The 15,939-nt window shown below is 43.4% G+C and overlaps 1 protein-coding gene across 1 annotated transcript in view; it reads right to left on the minus strand.

Annotated features, from left to right (window-relative positions):
- The window catches only part of CSMD2 (CUB and Sushi multiple domains 2), a 542,149-nt gene that overhangs the window by 382,870 nt on the left and 143,340 nt on the right, over window positions 1–15,939 (minus strand). The window contains exon 5 of the mRNA XM_044997694.1: window positions 469–663. Coding sequence (XP_044853629.1) covers window positions 469–663 — 195 coding nt within the window. The remainder of the gene's footprint in view (window positions 1–468; window positions 664–15,939) is intronic.

Raw genomic sequence — 15,939 nt, forward strand, 5'->3', positions numbered from 1 at the left:
AATGAGCATGAGGTTGGGAGATCAAGAGGTGCCAGGTTCTAATTGTGGCTCTACCTCTCTGTGGCCTTGGTCAAGCCATTGAACATCACTGTGTCAGTTTCCCCATCTGGGGATGATAATGGCAATGGCCAGGGATTGTGAGAATCAGTTAATTAAATGGTTGCACACATTTAAAGCACTCTAAAGCGCTATATAAATTGAAAGTGTTATTGTTCCTCCGCATCTCTGGAGCTTTAGGGATTCTGTTAAAAGGAAGCCTGGCTCTCAACTGTATCTTGTTTAGGTTTCACCGGGTTTTGTTTTTAAACCAATATCCCACCAAATGCAATGATGCCAGTCTCATGTGACTGCTCATTCTGCAGCATCTCTCATTCCATCTACAGCTGGAGGATCTTTCTAGCTATAGTTTTCTCATGATCATTAGTTTGTGTTCACTGATCTAAAGATTCACATAAGGAAGCACTTTACCTCTGCAGGAGGGCAGTGGAAAATCCCAGGAAGCACTGTTTTCTGAACTGGCATGGCAAGTGAGCAAGGCATGTCCCTCCAAAAAGAAGCCCGGGTTGCAGCTATACCTCACTTTGTCTCCAATGCTGAACGTCGTCCCTTGCTGGATCCCATTCTGGAGTCTTCCCGGGTTTCCACATGTATGACTTGGTAAAACTGCCAGAGAGAACATTGTTCCTGGTTAGCGAGAGACAGCAAATTCCATAGCCTCAATCCAGTTAAGACACCCTCCTTCTTTTTATGCCCCATGTATTACTATAAGGGGCATCACATCAGATACAGAATTCAATTATATCATTAAATAAATACAATGTCAGTTTGGCATGATTCCAATACCAAAGCAAACATATCACTTAAAATGCAAAAAGCAAGCTCACTGACCATAGGATTTACCACATTGATCAGTTCATGGCCCATCAAGTTTGGTATGTTACCTTCCCTAGTGATAATGCTTCACAAAAGGGTAACCTCTCCCAGTAACTCACCTGAACAATTGTGCCAAGCTCTGCATAGGAGAGCAGACTCCCAACTTCTATAGGGAATCTGTGACCTTCTGTACCTTGAGGTAGTGCCCTGTAACCCCCCATATTCCTCATTTATATATGATTGTGATCTTACATATAAAGCATGCCTTGTAAGGTATCAGAGGAAAGGTTATGATTTGCTAAAAGTCATTTATTTATAGATAGATAACTTCATATGCATTAATGATCTATGAGAATTGTGTTGTATGGTTGTCACTAAAACATGTTGTAACTTGGAGAATCAGCCAGATATTAGCTCCCCAGAGGCAACAGCAAGGAAAGTAACCAACACCCGGGGCGGGATGTCAATCACCCCATTAACAACCATTGTCCAGCAAGGGACAATGCAGTGACTCACCTGCATGAGGCCACACCAGGGGAATTGCTCAACCTTGCCTGGAGACTCAACAATGCACCCAGACATGCCTGGACTTGTGCTTTCCAAGCACATTGTCTGTTTTATACCCTCAGTCCCAGTGGCCACATGCTGGGCCTTTCTCCTTCACCCACCTACTCTGCGTGCTTATATTTTATTTTATTTTGGTAACTAACTCTGACTTTTTGCTATCACTTAAAATCTATCTTTTGTAGCCAATAAACTTCTTTTACTGTTTATCTTTACCAGTGAGTTTGTATGAAGTGTGTGGCAAATCTGCTCAGGTTTTGCAAAGACTGGTGTATCTCCACTTTCCATTGATGAAGCGGTGAACCAATTAATAAATCTGCATTGCTCATCTTGAGCAGTGCAAGATGGTATATTTCTGAGGTACAGTGCTGGGAGCCGAGAGGAGATTTGGCTGCTGCCTTTCCCTGTGTGATTCATGAGTGGCTCTGAGAGCATTCATGAAATCTAGCTGGGTGTTGGGTCTTCACATGCAGTTGTGCTGAGTGATCACAGCACCTGGAGGGGTTTGCTGCTGGTCACTAGCAAGGCATTGTGAGAGACAGCCCAGGCTGGAGAGAGTTCAGGGGGCACAGCGGTCCCACAATCCCAGGCTGCACTCCAGGGATCCCGTCCCAGAATCAAGATATTTTCTCTATCCATTTTAGGTATTTACGGTATGAAAATCTCAACAAATTATGTTTTACTCAGGAACTCAAGGTTATTCAATGGAATTCACCAGGCGGGGCACAAAGTCTTCTGCAATACAGGTGAAATTTTGTAAGTCTTTGTGTAATGGTATATAAAATGGCAAAGTTTGGAATTAGCAATTACTCTTAAGACAAAAAGCCCCAAAGATCAGCACTTTAGGTTTCACATATATGGCTAGATCCTCAACTAGTATAAAATTAGCATATCTCCAATGAAGGCAACAGAGTTACACCGATTTACATCAGCTAAGGATCTGGCCCACAATATCCAATTTTAGTGTCAAGTAGGCAGCAGCAGCAGAAACTGTAATAAATCCTACAATTTTTCACCAATGCCTCTGTTCAGCAGCCCTAGAGAATTAGTAGCAAATTCTACAGGCCCCCATAAAACCCTCCAAAAAGATTAAGTCGATTCAGGTTTTTAGGGCCTGATGCAAAGCCCAACAAAGACAATGAAAAGACGACCACTGGCCTACCGGCCCTTACAAACCACCCCCTTCCTCAGCAATGCAACACTGCAGGAAATATAATGGAGAAGAGTTTCTGTTTCAGAGCTGATTTAGTGTTTACTGCACATACAGAAATTTTGCCAGGGGCATGCACAAAAAGGCTGAATTCCTGAGAGCACGGGGAAGTTTAGTCTGAGAACCTGCTAAGGAGAAGAGCAAGAATAACAGCAAAATGAGATGCTAAGTATACAGAGGAGGTAGCAGAGGAAAACAAAGCTAGAGCTGTGTACAGCCAGGTGAAATGAAGTGAACATTCATAACGATGTATTTAGTCACTGTAATTGGCGTAATGGCACCATGCTACCGCCCTGCCAGAAGGAAACATTTTAAACCAGTGATTCAATTTTATGCTGTGCCATGCACAGAAAGCCAGACCCAGCTGGTAGAACCTGCATCAAATCACTTTAAACCTCCTTGCATCTAAAAAAGACAAGACGCTGCAGGAAGGGATTCTATGCCTCCATCTATAAATAGACACTGTCCATTGATGATGAGGCAACACTTGGCTGTAATGAATATAAGGGGGGATTCTTTTATTGAGGCTGCTGGACAAACAGACAAAATGACAGACCGACCCTGTGGTCCCCTAGTGCTCCAGTTCCCAGGTTAAACAGAACCTGAGTTGCCAAGGGTTCCATTAATTCTAATGGAAGATGCATTTAAATCTTTTCTGGACTGTTTTGAAAACCTCAGTGCTGCCTCAGTTTCCCCTCCCACCCTTTTTTCCATCTTGTCTATTTAAATGATAAGCTCTTTGGGAAAGGGACCGTCTCTGACTAGATGTCTGTACAGCATCTAGCACAATGGGACCCTGATCTCAATCGGGGCTATTGTAATACAAATACTACTTCTAATAATAATAGCTTCCCCGCCCTGTGCCTCAGTTTCCCCTAGAAAGCCTCTTCGATACCATGGTGATGCCTACCTATACTGGAACGCAGATAGGGCAGAAAAGAGAGAAGATGATGCTTATGACTAAGCCTTTGGAAAGTGCTTACAATTAAGCACTTTACATTAAAAGTCCCTCTGTAGAGTCCACTAATAGGCATTCACCCACAACTTTGACAGACACACATGCAGTTACTAGCTATATTAAAAAGAAATTCATAGGTGGGGGGGAGATGTTGTTAAATATGCTGAATGGGTTGAGAATCGGTGTAGAACTAATGTTTCATTTTCTGCAATGATACTCAGAGACTCAATTCAATTAAATTACTAATGTCACATTTTTAATGTACCCACTCCTGCTTTTGTGCTTTCTCCCTTTAAAATTAATGACTGGAACTTCACTATAAATAAGAATCTATCATTTTTAAAAGTCACTTTCTAACACTAGCTGCTCTTTATTTAACGAACTGTTAAGAATCGGACAACCCCGACCTGCATCATATCTTGAGATCGTCTTTGAAAAATGGGATCTCATCTAAAAATTCTGCTTCATTTGTCTACATTAACTAACGTCGTGTTACTGGGCAGACGATGCCCAGAGGCCTTTTGAGCACAGGAGATAAGACAGCGCTAGCTCATTGTTCACGTCAGGTTCAGTCGTGAGCCCGTGCCACATGCCTTTGCTGGGCAGACAGACGCACCCTCTCACCATGTGCCAGAAGGAAAACAAGCTCCACAGTGCTGCTTCTCCTCCTCATGCCCATTCGGGTTGGGGGCAGGCAGGCACATCAAGTGGCTGGATCCTTTGTCCGCCACACCCGTGAGGTTATGCTGGGGCAGAGAAGGAAGTAAATCTGCCCCAAGACAAGGGCTAGGACAGACTACTTCCTTCAGGAGCAAGGGGAAAGTCAAGGACCATGTGACTCTGACTGTCGCAATCAGCTTACTGCCCTGCTCCTGAGCCAAGGCAGCTACACGCTGACTGGGGCTGCACTGTACGGTGACAATAGAGGCCTTTGAGCGGCATCGCCCACCTGGTTCATTCCAACAGCAACACAAGCAAACGCCTGCCTTTGAGTTCCGTGCAGGACTGATAGGGCTCACTACTTATACTTGGCTGTATCTAACCGCCAGCCACTTTGATTGCCCGTGAGGTTAACAGAACCGAGTTATTTACCCAGATGTCACACGGAATAGAATTACTGAAGCTTTGTCCTGCCCATTCACCAATTCCACTGAAAATTGGCAGCATGGATTTTTCTCCCCATAAAAGCCGTGTTCCTAACCATCAACAATATTTTCCAGTGACAGTATGGAAATGAATGCTGCCATAGACCAGATTGATACAGCTGAATTAAAGCTCCGGGCTTTTGTTTGAACTAAAAGTCTGTTTCTCTGTGTGATAAATTGATGGCAGTTTGGTTTATTTATCTTGGTTTTAACCCAGTGTCAAGTTGTAGCCTTTTTTGCTATGGGAGATGGGGGTGAGAATTTAATGTATTTATTATTTTTTTATTATTATTATTATTCCAATAGCACCTAAAGGGCTCAGCCAAGATCCAGGCCCTATTGTGCTAGGAGCTGTACAAACGCGTGGTAAAAAGACAGCCCTGAAGAGCTTACAATTGAAACAGACAAAAGGGGCAGGAAGGGGATGTGATTTGTACGTACAAGGTGACACAACAGGGGCAGGAAGAGAGGCCAGCTCACCTGAATCCCAGTGAAGTACCAATATCCACTAGACGGCCCTGCCTCTCCAACTCAGCTCAATTACTGCTCAGGGTATGTGCAGCGGCACAGTGGGAGATGAAGGGCTGTGAGTGGCTGCTGGTCACTTGCCAGGATTACCTGGGTATAGCTCACTTATTTGTTTTCCTGCCATTGCGGGACTGATGCCCGTCGGTCCCTCCGATTGCCTCCCTGCGGCACGTAACAATCTGGTCCCCTGCAGGCTGTAATACTTTGGTCTAATTTTGGCTGTTGGGCTTGGCGTGCGAATGCTGGATGGTGTGGGTGGCCTGTGACGCACCAGTGGGGTCAGACCAGAGGGTGGTTTCTTCTGGCCTTATACATTATGATTTATCTCATACGAAGAAAAAAATAATCTTCCGAAGACAAGATATTAAACTTCAGGTAAGGAAAAGGTCAGCCAGGCCTAAACATCCGATTGTAATTCCTTCCTACGACTCAGCATATCCCTCAAAGTCCCCCAGAAACAAACTTCAAATTAATTTGTTCATACCGGCTGCTCCCTGTCTCTGACCCCTTCGCTGGCTTCCTCTCTCCTGCATTTCAATTCAAGCTCTGCTGTCCTCATCTCCAGGCATCCACGCTGGTTTCCCCACCCCTCACCCCACCTACGGGGGTGCCTTCATTTCACTTTCACTCCCTACATACTTCTCTCCCTTCGCCTCCCCTCTTCCTCCTGGAACATCCTCCCACATCCTGTGCACCACGTGCCCTGAATTCCCTCCTTCAAACCCTACCTTAGACCCACTTCCTGGGCAAAGCCAGACTCCACGAAGCTGATCACACCCCAGGTACGTAGGCCCCAATCCAGGAAGTCTTTCACTGGTTCCGGTCACACATGGCCTGCAATAGAGCTACAGATTTGGTGGGAGCCAGAAGAGAGCTGAGCACCTGCCACTGTCTCTTCTCACTGCCAGCTAAGCACAGCACTTGCCAGAGTTCACCCCAGGCCCAGAGACACACTCGTTCTATTTCAGAGACCCCAATCCCTTCACTGTCTTCTCACCTCCTGGGTGCAGCTCCCCATTCCTTTTGGTGCTCCGTTGTTCTCAACCGGCTCCACTTGGTTCTCACCCCATTTCATCCCTGCGTTCAGCATCACTCTGCCGGACGATTTCAAAAGATAGTGGGAGTCACAACAGCCACAACTTGCTGCCTCTCCTCCTCGTTCCTGTTCATTCGAAATTAATGAGTAGTTTTGAAGTCATCAGATGTGACTCGGTGCATCCTTGGACACAATCCCACCATCAAGGCGTATTCAGCCTAATTGCATCAGCCTTTCCTAAAATGCCCCGGCTCCCTTCATCAGCTCAAAAAAAAAAAAAAAAAAAAAAAGATGCTTCCCATCCCATTCATCATGTGAAAGAGTTGAGCTATTGCACCATTTCAGGTAGCCTCAAACACTAACAACAACAATCTACTTATTAGCCATTCAGAGTAAATGTCTTTGCTGGCTCCTATTCAGATTAATCTACAGACCTATTTTCTCCTTTTATATTGCTCGAGTGTAAAATAACTCCAACATTTAATAGAACTAGCAACTATCTCTTACTCTATTACCCTATTTACATGGCTAAAAGAAACATTTTTATGGCCTGAATTATCTATGGTTGTTTATAACAGTGATATTTCAATGCTATGGTTTTTCTAACCTTGAAGCCTTGACAAGGAGCACAACTTTTATGATATGGGGCCTCATGTAAACTCCTCTGCCCCAATTAATTCAAACTCCCAGCAAAAAACCAAAGCCAGTGCGTATGTGGGCTCCAGCAAAACAGCTCTTCAAGAGGTGTTAGAGTTCGGAACTGAGAGATAAAGTGAGATGGGCAGACCTGTCGGGATACAACTAACTCAGACACCTCTGTGCATCCTAGAAACATTTTCAGAAGTTTCCTTTCAGTTGCTTTTGCATTCCCTTGTGCCTCCCGGATTCATTTGCAGTTAGAAGTTGAAGCACCGAAATGCCATGGAAAAGGCAACTCTTCTAATTCCAGTCCAACCCAGAACAGGAAGTTCCAGGAATCTCCCAAGAAAAACAAACAAAACATCCACACCGTATTTTTCACCATCCCAGAAACAAGCAGGAGATGGAAACCTTACAGGATAGCCTCTTCCCATGAGATTTCCACCTCTGAATGCCAGTCACAAGAGTATCCAGGCTTCAAGTGGCTGCCAGGCCCAGACCAGGACATGCTAAGATTTGCCTATCACTTCCGTAGAGGTATAGGATTCTTTTCTTTTCCCCAGACTTCTGGAGGGTCATAGGAGGGGCAGGCTTGAAACAGAATAGAAAGGGCGCCCTACACTCATCATGCCTCATGAACAACCTTCCCATGCTTACGAGTTCATGACCGATCAGGAGCTCCTTTTTCAGTGGATTTCTCCATGGCAATCTGAGGATCTTCCTAATTTAAATTCACATCAATACTTCAACAATTTGCTGCTGACAAAGCGAAACCCTGGATCCAAACAACCTGCAAGAGCTGATGTGTCCAGGCAGAGGTTGCAGAACCCAAACCAAGAGCCAACACCTGATTGAAAAAAACATCCTGAATTTTATTAATTAATTAGCTCTTAACATGTCACTGCTCTGCCACACCAATACCAGCTACAGTACAGGAAGGGAAGAGGAGGCTTAAAAATCATTAGAGACAGAAGGGTTTTGTTTACAAGGAAGAAAGCTTTCTATTTGGCTACCTAAATGGTCCGTATCTATTTTGGCAGAATCTCAGGAGTGGAACCTTGCAACTGCATCCTTGTTCCTGATGGACTCAGCATCACCAGAAGCCAACCCAGGGAGTAAACTGAATTTACAATTTCAAAGGTTGCTTTTTCACTTTCTGGAGGGGTGAATTGTGATAAGAAAGCTTAATGCCAGCAAAAAGCCTATGCAGCCCGGAAGTACTGCACGTGTTTTCCTGGAATGGGGCTGAATTTTGATTTAGGTGAAGAAATACCATTTTCTCCTTTCCCTGTCCATAACTTCTCAGCTAAGTGTGCTGGGGATGTTCTATGGTACTTTAATGTATATCATCTGTGTTTGAGTGTGATCCGTTTTAGTTCAGAAGGACATTTTTAACCTTCAGAATAAGTGTTCACCATGTGCTTCAGAAAAGGAAATAAATGGTATCTTTTTCATTTCATTTTATTCTTTTTTAAGTCATGATTCATTTCCAGTACAGACGCTCCCTGGGTTACGCAAGACCTGACTTACGCAAATTCGCACTTACAGAAAAAGTTCCTTAAGCCAGAAATAGGATTTTCGAGTTGTGGAATTTTTAGCCTAACGTACAGGTATACGTTTCCGACTCACGCAAAATTCGAGTTATGCAAGGGCTTTCCAGAACGGAACAACTGCGTAAGTCGGGGGGAGGGGAGGGAGTCTGTACAGCCAAAAGAGATAAAGCTAAATGAAAACTATTTTCTCCCTCTAATATTTCTTTGTTCGCTAAAAAACAGTCAGATACTTTCGGACAGTAATGAACAAGGATGCTTCATCATCCATCTTATTTGTGGTAGTAGTTTTGGTGCTTTTTTGCAGATCCACTTTCAGTTTTCAATTTCCCTTGCTGCACTGTGCTGGTGCAAGTTGGCCATTATCTTCCAAGAGTACCATGCAGGCAAATAAGGAGCCTTTAAATCAGCCTAACAAAAAAGAGAAATCATTCCTTAAGGAAATAGGATTTAGCTAGGCCCCACCTATAGCACCTCGCCATTTCCATGTTCTTCAGTATTTTTTTCTTCCCTCAGCCCTTTCACATCAAGGGGATGGACAAACCCGTCAGGGTAGGACAAGTGACCTGGACACCTTTTCTCATCCTAGAAACACTTTTGGAGGTTGCCTTTCAGTTGCCTTTGCATTCCCTTGTGCTTCCTGGATCCAGCTGGAGCAGGCACCAAATTGCCATAAGAAAGGCGACTCTTCTGCTTCCAGTCCAACTGGAGACAAGCAGTTCATTAGTAAAGCACCAGCATATGCCAACATATCATCACACAATGGTATCGGAGACACTACATTTTCCCTGTACTTTGAATAAGAAATGATTATTCTATTCCAGACCCACTGTTAACTGAGTCTATCTAGGCACCTATAGAACCTCAGTTATAGTAGTATTCATGTGCCTACCCAATATGTATGGATTTATCCTCACGACTCCCTTCTGAGATGGAAGTAATAATCCTTTTCTATTTTACAGATGGTGAACGGAGCCAGAGAAAGTAAACAACTCACCTAAGGCTGCAGACGTCTGTGCAGATCTGTGAACAGAACTCAAGTCTCCAGAGTTCCAGTCCAATGTCTTAATCACAAGCCCTTCCTTTCCAATTGTTGACTTTTTTAATATATAGCAAGTATACACCTGTACAGAGCACATCACAAATAGACTGTGTATGTCAATGACCAAGAACTTAATGGCTACTATGTTTATCTTCGCTATGGTTTCCTAAGACTACAGACTTTAGCTTCGATTCAGCAAAACACTTTAAGCACATGCTTAAGACATATTCTGTGGGACTGCAGCGCATACTTAACTTTAACACATAACTGATCAGCTGAATCAGGACTTTATTCCTGAACATCCATTCTTCAAAGCTTTTCCTTAATAGCTTTTGAGGCACTGAAAGCTTCATTGAATGCAACAATGAAACGTGCCGTAAGAGATGCAACACCTGACCTATTTCTACAGTCAATTTTGCCCAGAAGCATTAGCCCCCTATGTGCTTCATTGTTTTCTTTCAAGTCTGTAGTCAATGTAGAGCTTGAGCTTCCAATTATTTTCTCATGAGCATAATTTTGCTAGCATGGGTCCCAATACATCAGTCAACTCTTCTTCAACAAAGCACTTCAGCACATGCTTTACGTTAGGCAAGTGCTTAAGACTCACCAATTTCAATGAGATTTAGGCATGAGCTTACATCCTTCACTGATTTGGGGCCATGAATCATCCCACTGAGCTATGTGAGACTGAGATTTTATGGATGTTTGCAGTACGAGGCCATAGGCTTCAAATACAAAGCACAACAATCAAAGAAGAGATCTAGTAGGTGTCCATATTCAAGTAGCCGCCAAGGGTTTATGAAAGACAATGCACGGGGGGCACAGTGACCACTCTGCTCATGCAGAGCAGTCCCTTACTCTGAGTAATCCCACTAAATATCAACAGCGCGGCATGACAAAAAGATAGCTGAATCTGGCCTGTTATAATCAATCAACTAATTAAGGAGAAAAAAAAAATCACAGATTTCCTACAATCAGTTTGTCATTACAAGCAGAATTAATGAAAGTGGCTTTATGAATCACATTTTTTAAAATCATCTGTTTTGAGCACTGATAGCTAGGGGAATACACATAAATAACAGCATCACACGCAGAAAGGTCTCCAGATAAGTGACGAGTAGGCATCTGCAACATTTGGGACTTTAAGCTATTCGTTATTTATTCTTCTGAATTTAAATATAATTGCCTTGCTGAGTTCAGAAGAGAAAATGTGGCCAGGATGAAACCACTGACTCAGGCTCCAATTCAGCAATCCATACATAGGCCATGAATCAGGGCAGAGCAGCACCGCATGAGCTTTAAGCTGATGCTTAATTCCCATTGATTAAAGGGGATCTTACGTACCCATCCTGACCCAGGATGCGTTCTGGAATTGGGACCCTATTCAGCAAAGCACTTAACTTTAAGCATGTGCTGCAGTCCCACAGCCTTCAATGCATCTTAAATATAAGCTTACGATCAAGCACATGCTTAAGTGTTTTGCTGAGTGGGAACGGATTTAAGCAGGGGTTTAAATGCTCTACTGAACTGGGGTCTAACAGCTTTTATGGTAAGTTTAATAAAATTAAATGAGTTTGCTTTTTCATTATTTCTTTACTTTTAACCCTTGTTCAGGGCCAAAAGTTTCAAGATGAAAAACTAATCCTGTGTTCTCTTCATAACATCAAAGGCCAGTAACAAAAAGCAGGTACAGGGAAGGTTATCAATAAACAAACCAAACCACCACACAGGTACCACATAGCTCTAGCCTTCAGGTGCCAACGCTGCATTTAAAATGTTTCCCTACTTTATGCAGAACACTGGCATGGAAAAAGGGTGCGAAACTTGGAAATCCAGATCTGAAGTGATTCTATCTAGACACTGGGTGCCAGTGTTGATCCACTTAGTATTATGCTGGAGAGTTTCCCTTTTGACAAGGGACACTTTTCATTTTGTAAAGAAACCACTTAAATACTTCCAACTGTAGGGGCTACAAAGTTTGTCACCTTATCGACCTTCTCTAGCTACTGCCAGGTTGCAGAGGAATAAAAACTACTGCCAAGTACATTGATAAATAAAGTGAATGAAAAAGTAATTTGAGAGAGAGATTATCTATGATTTTTTTACCCTCACTCTTTCTTTTTTCGGATGGGAGAGGTGAAGCAGTGCATGTCACAGAAAGTGAAGAGCAATAACAATGCTTAAAGCTGGGCACCCCATAGCCAGCAGTTGTATAAAGTTTCCCACACCGCTCTGCCAGAATACCAGAATACACCCTGCTATTCCTCCCAAACACAGCTCTGGCAATGCTCCTCAATGCTAACCTGCCACATTTGCCATTTCAACCATTAGCCTTCAAACAGCTTAGCAAACGCTCCGCAATCCTTTCACACAGCAGCACCTGCTTTTCCAGTTCTACCCCCTTCCCCCTATACAGCTCTGCCAACCAGTGCACCTCAATACTGGCTTATAGCATCCAAGCTGTTCCTGTCATGGGCTGCCTATATCTCTGCCAGAGTACCACACTCAGTCCTTACCTGCAGTCCTTCTCTGGTAGCAGAGCTTCTGGACCAAGAAACAAAATCAAGCTGAGTTTTCCCGTAATCTGTGCTGCTTTTGGAATGGGGATAAATTATCCTCTTAGGAGTAGGGCCTGAAACCTCCACAGTCCTACACATCTGATACTTTAACTTCAAGTACCTAGTCCAACAAATGATAACATTAAAAAGGCAAAGCAGGGTATGCCAATACCATCCCACAACAGCATTTATTTAACCTGCACTATTTTCTGTTTCAGCCTGCCTTCAGATTATAACTCATTCTCTCTGTCTTCACCATGAGCCTTCCTGCCCTCCTGCGTACCTTTTCAAGGGCTGAACAGCTGTTTTATGCAGTCCAATGGCCAAAATCGGAGGCATTATTGTAAACGAGAATCTGACCACAGCATTACAAAATCGCTACATTAGCTGAATTCCAAATCAGGGAGCGTGTATGTTTCGAAGGGGTGGATATTAGGAAAGTCATTAATAACGGCCCGCAGAAATGCTGAGCTCATAGTACAAACACCTGACCCTGAGATACAGGAGGCCAAATACATTTCACCAAATGGGCCAGGATTCCACTGCGTTCTTGTAGCGATATGTAGCATCCTCTGTCGTGGCACTGGGGAGATGTATTATTAATTTTTGATCATAAATTATCAGAAAAAAACCCAGAAACAAATTCCATTACACTACACTACAAACAAAGCTAAAACAATATAATTATGTCACATAAAATGCCTAGGGTCTTAGTCCTGTTTCATGGATTCATTCACAGCAGTCTGTGTTGACCACAGGCATGATTTTGCAAGCTATGCAGTAACATGCATCTGAGAACACGTTTGAGCTTCCCATGGGTTCACCATCATCCCTGCAGGTCTCTACACACAAGCAGGCAGTGATTCTATCCGATTTCAAAGCTTCTTCTGGAAGCTGCTCAGATATGGTGGTTGTGGGGCTGAATAAGGTTGTTTTTAGGGCTGTCCTTTCCTTTCAGATGGTCATTTTTTAATCAAGCTATTTTAAGACCATCAACAATATTTACGTGAGCTAAGGCAGGCGTAATCAACCCTCATGCTTCAAGGCATTAGGTGTTCACTAGCGAGACCAATAAAAAAACACCTCTTGGACCCTCTAAGTAAAGCACTGAAAGAAATCTACGCCTCAGGTGAAGAGAGACATCCTTAGTTCCAGGATATTACGATAGATTAAAGTCATGGCCTGGGTGTAAATGATCTCTGGCTTTGAGTCTCCAAGCTGGAAATCTCCAGCAAATATTCACTACCTACCTAATATATAGGCAGCTGCAGAATGCATAGTGGTCCACACGTGGACTACATATTTGGAGCTACCAAGCACTATTCCACAAAGGGTCGTGATTACTAGGACAAGGAACTTGATTTGAAGGTTACACAATAGATACAACAGAGCTGGTCCAAAAATAGGAGGCTGATTGAAAAGGGATTACAGTATTCCATTATTATTACTCCATCAATGGTAGCCTCTACTCCACGCTAGGAGCTTTCCAAAAACTCCAGGAAGATTGTCCCTGCTCCGAGGAGCTCAGAATTTAAGGGTGGGAAAGTGCCAGTCAGAGCAACAATTTGAAAACACACACACGGACAATATATAAATAGTCACAAAGCAGAATGCAAGACTGTAAGCAGAATGTAATATATTCTGTGATGACTGTGTTTGCTGGAGACAATCAGACTGAGATCTAACTGCGTGTTAAAAACCTACTGATCAAAATAAAGTTAGCAAAGGAAATTAAAAATGCACTCTGTGGTCCATACGGCACGTGCATGCCGAAACCCATGATTCTACTTGAGTGTTGCCTTGGAATATGCGCTAACAATTTATGTTAAACTAGCTGTTTGATCTTGTATTTAGCTGTGAAACTTCATCCCTGTCTCAGCCCTGCAGAAGAGCTCTGGGTAGCTGGAAAGCTCGTCTCTTTCACCAACAGAAGTTGGTGAAGTAAAAGTACTACCTCACCCACCTTGTTTCTCTAGATGCATGGGGGACATACCTACACAGAGGTGCTGAGAACCATAACTCCAGGTAGAACCATATGGGAGCACAGCAGGTGCTCAGCACCTCTGGCAAATTAGGCCCAGGCCATCTATTTACTGAGAAGGAGACTAAATACAAGTATTCCAGCTGGGCTGAGACTATTTAAACCTCATATTGAGGGTTTTACCAGGCCGTACCTTAGGCAAGCCAACATGATGGAAGTGCTGGTCATGTGGAGACTTACGGAAAAACATGCTGTATCATGTGAATGAATCTGTTACCCAGAATGCAACAGGGTGAGGGAACCGTTTTCAGGAGTTTGCAAACCAAAGCCTGAGTTTTAAAAGAACCCTATTTGGACTTAGCTGCTGCTAACAGCTGTTTTTTGGGATATGGACACATACGAGCAATACAATAGCACAGCCTGACAAATAACCACACGTGCCACTGTCTCCCTCAATTAAGTCCATCTTGGGGGGGGGGAGGGGGCGTACTTGAGTTCTTCCATGCTGGAAGGTGAGTTCCCTGTCGCTTCTGAGCACACAGCCTGAAGAATGTGGGTATGATTTCATGTGATTTTTGGACACGGCAGAGGCAACAAGCACTGTGTATCTTTCATAAGCTGCCAGCCCAGTTGTGTGGGATATTATAAGACATGTCTTCCTGGGGCATCCACAACCAGCTTGCTGGTTTAGATTGCTAACAGTTGTTTTATGATCTTTACATTGAAAGATATAAAATGTGGGAACATCCATCCAGATGCCTAACACTTCTGCAACCAAAGTGGCTGCTGATGAGCGTTTACTCCTTATTTCTGCCTAACATGCTCTTCATTCTCAGCAAATTTCAAAACAGAAATCTGCAAATGTGGTCACCAGAATAAAAATACTGCTTGTAAGGCCAGGCTATGCCCATACATTGGGAGATGTGTTTGGGCCAATGTAAGCTAGGCACACAGTGAACAGAAATCCCTATCTGGAGCATGAATGTCTCTGAAGAAGCCGCATGATCCATGATGGAACACAAGACGTTTGCTGCTCATCTCAGATCCAAAGGCAAGGCTGGACACAGAAAAATGAAAAGTCTAGATAGAAAATGAAGTAAATGCTTTGGGTCTTTTGATGCAAAGGCATTTAGAGAGGTTACTCCCATATAGACACCTTGCGAGGATAAATATATTTGAAAATAGCGTGCAATATAATTCCGTTCACTACCATCCTCCCCATCCATTAGGACATATTTTCAGTGAACCTCTAATTGCACCTCTAGGATTTGTGAGGCCTATTCGGAAATTGCCAACTGCATTGATTCTGAATTTCACATAGTGCCACTTTTTGTCAGGGGGTTGGTACATAATCACAGAAAAATACAGTTAGAGTTACATAGCCAGAAAGTGAACATATAGGAGAGGTAATACTCGGAGGTGCGGTATAAAAGCTTGTTTTGTTTTTCATTGGCATGACTTTGGCATTGTTCATAATTCTTTACAACGTGCATGTACAGCTCCTGGCACAGTGGGAGCCTGATCTTGACTGGGGCCTCTGGGTGATATTGTAGACTCTTTGGGGGCAGATTCTGTCTTTCTTGTGTGTTTGTACAGCGCCTAGCACAATCACAGAATCCTAAGACTTGAAGGGACATCGACTGGTCTTCTAGTCCAGACCCCTGCACTCAAGGCAGGACTAAGTCTTTTCTAGACCATCCCTGACAGGTCTCTCTAGAATGGCACTGTAGATCAAGCATTGCAATGCGAAGTTAACGCCACCTGGAATTGGTGCAAGAGGGACAATGGAAGAAAAATCCATGGGCACATTCTTTTTTTTTTTTAAAAAAAAGAAGGCTATTTGATCAACGTTGTC

This window comes from Mauremys mutica, chromosome 23 (genome assembly GCF_020497125.1).
Source record: "Mauremys mutica isolate MM-2020 ecotype Southern chromosome 23, ASM2049712v1, whole genome shotgun sequence".
Lineage (NCBI taxonomy): Eukaryota > Metazoa > Chordata > Testudines > Geoemydidae > Mauremys > Mauremys mutica.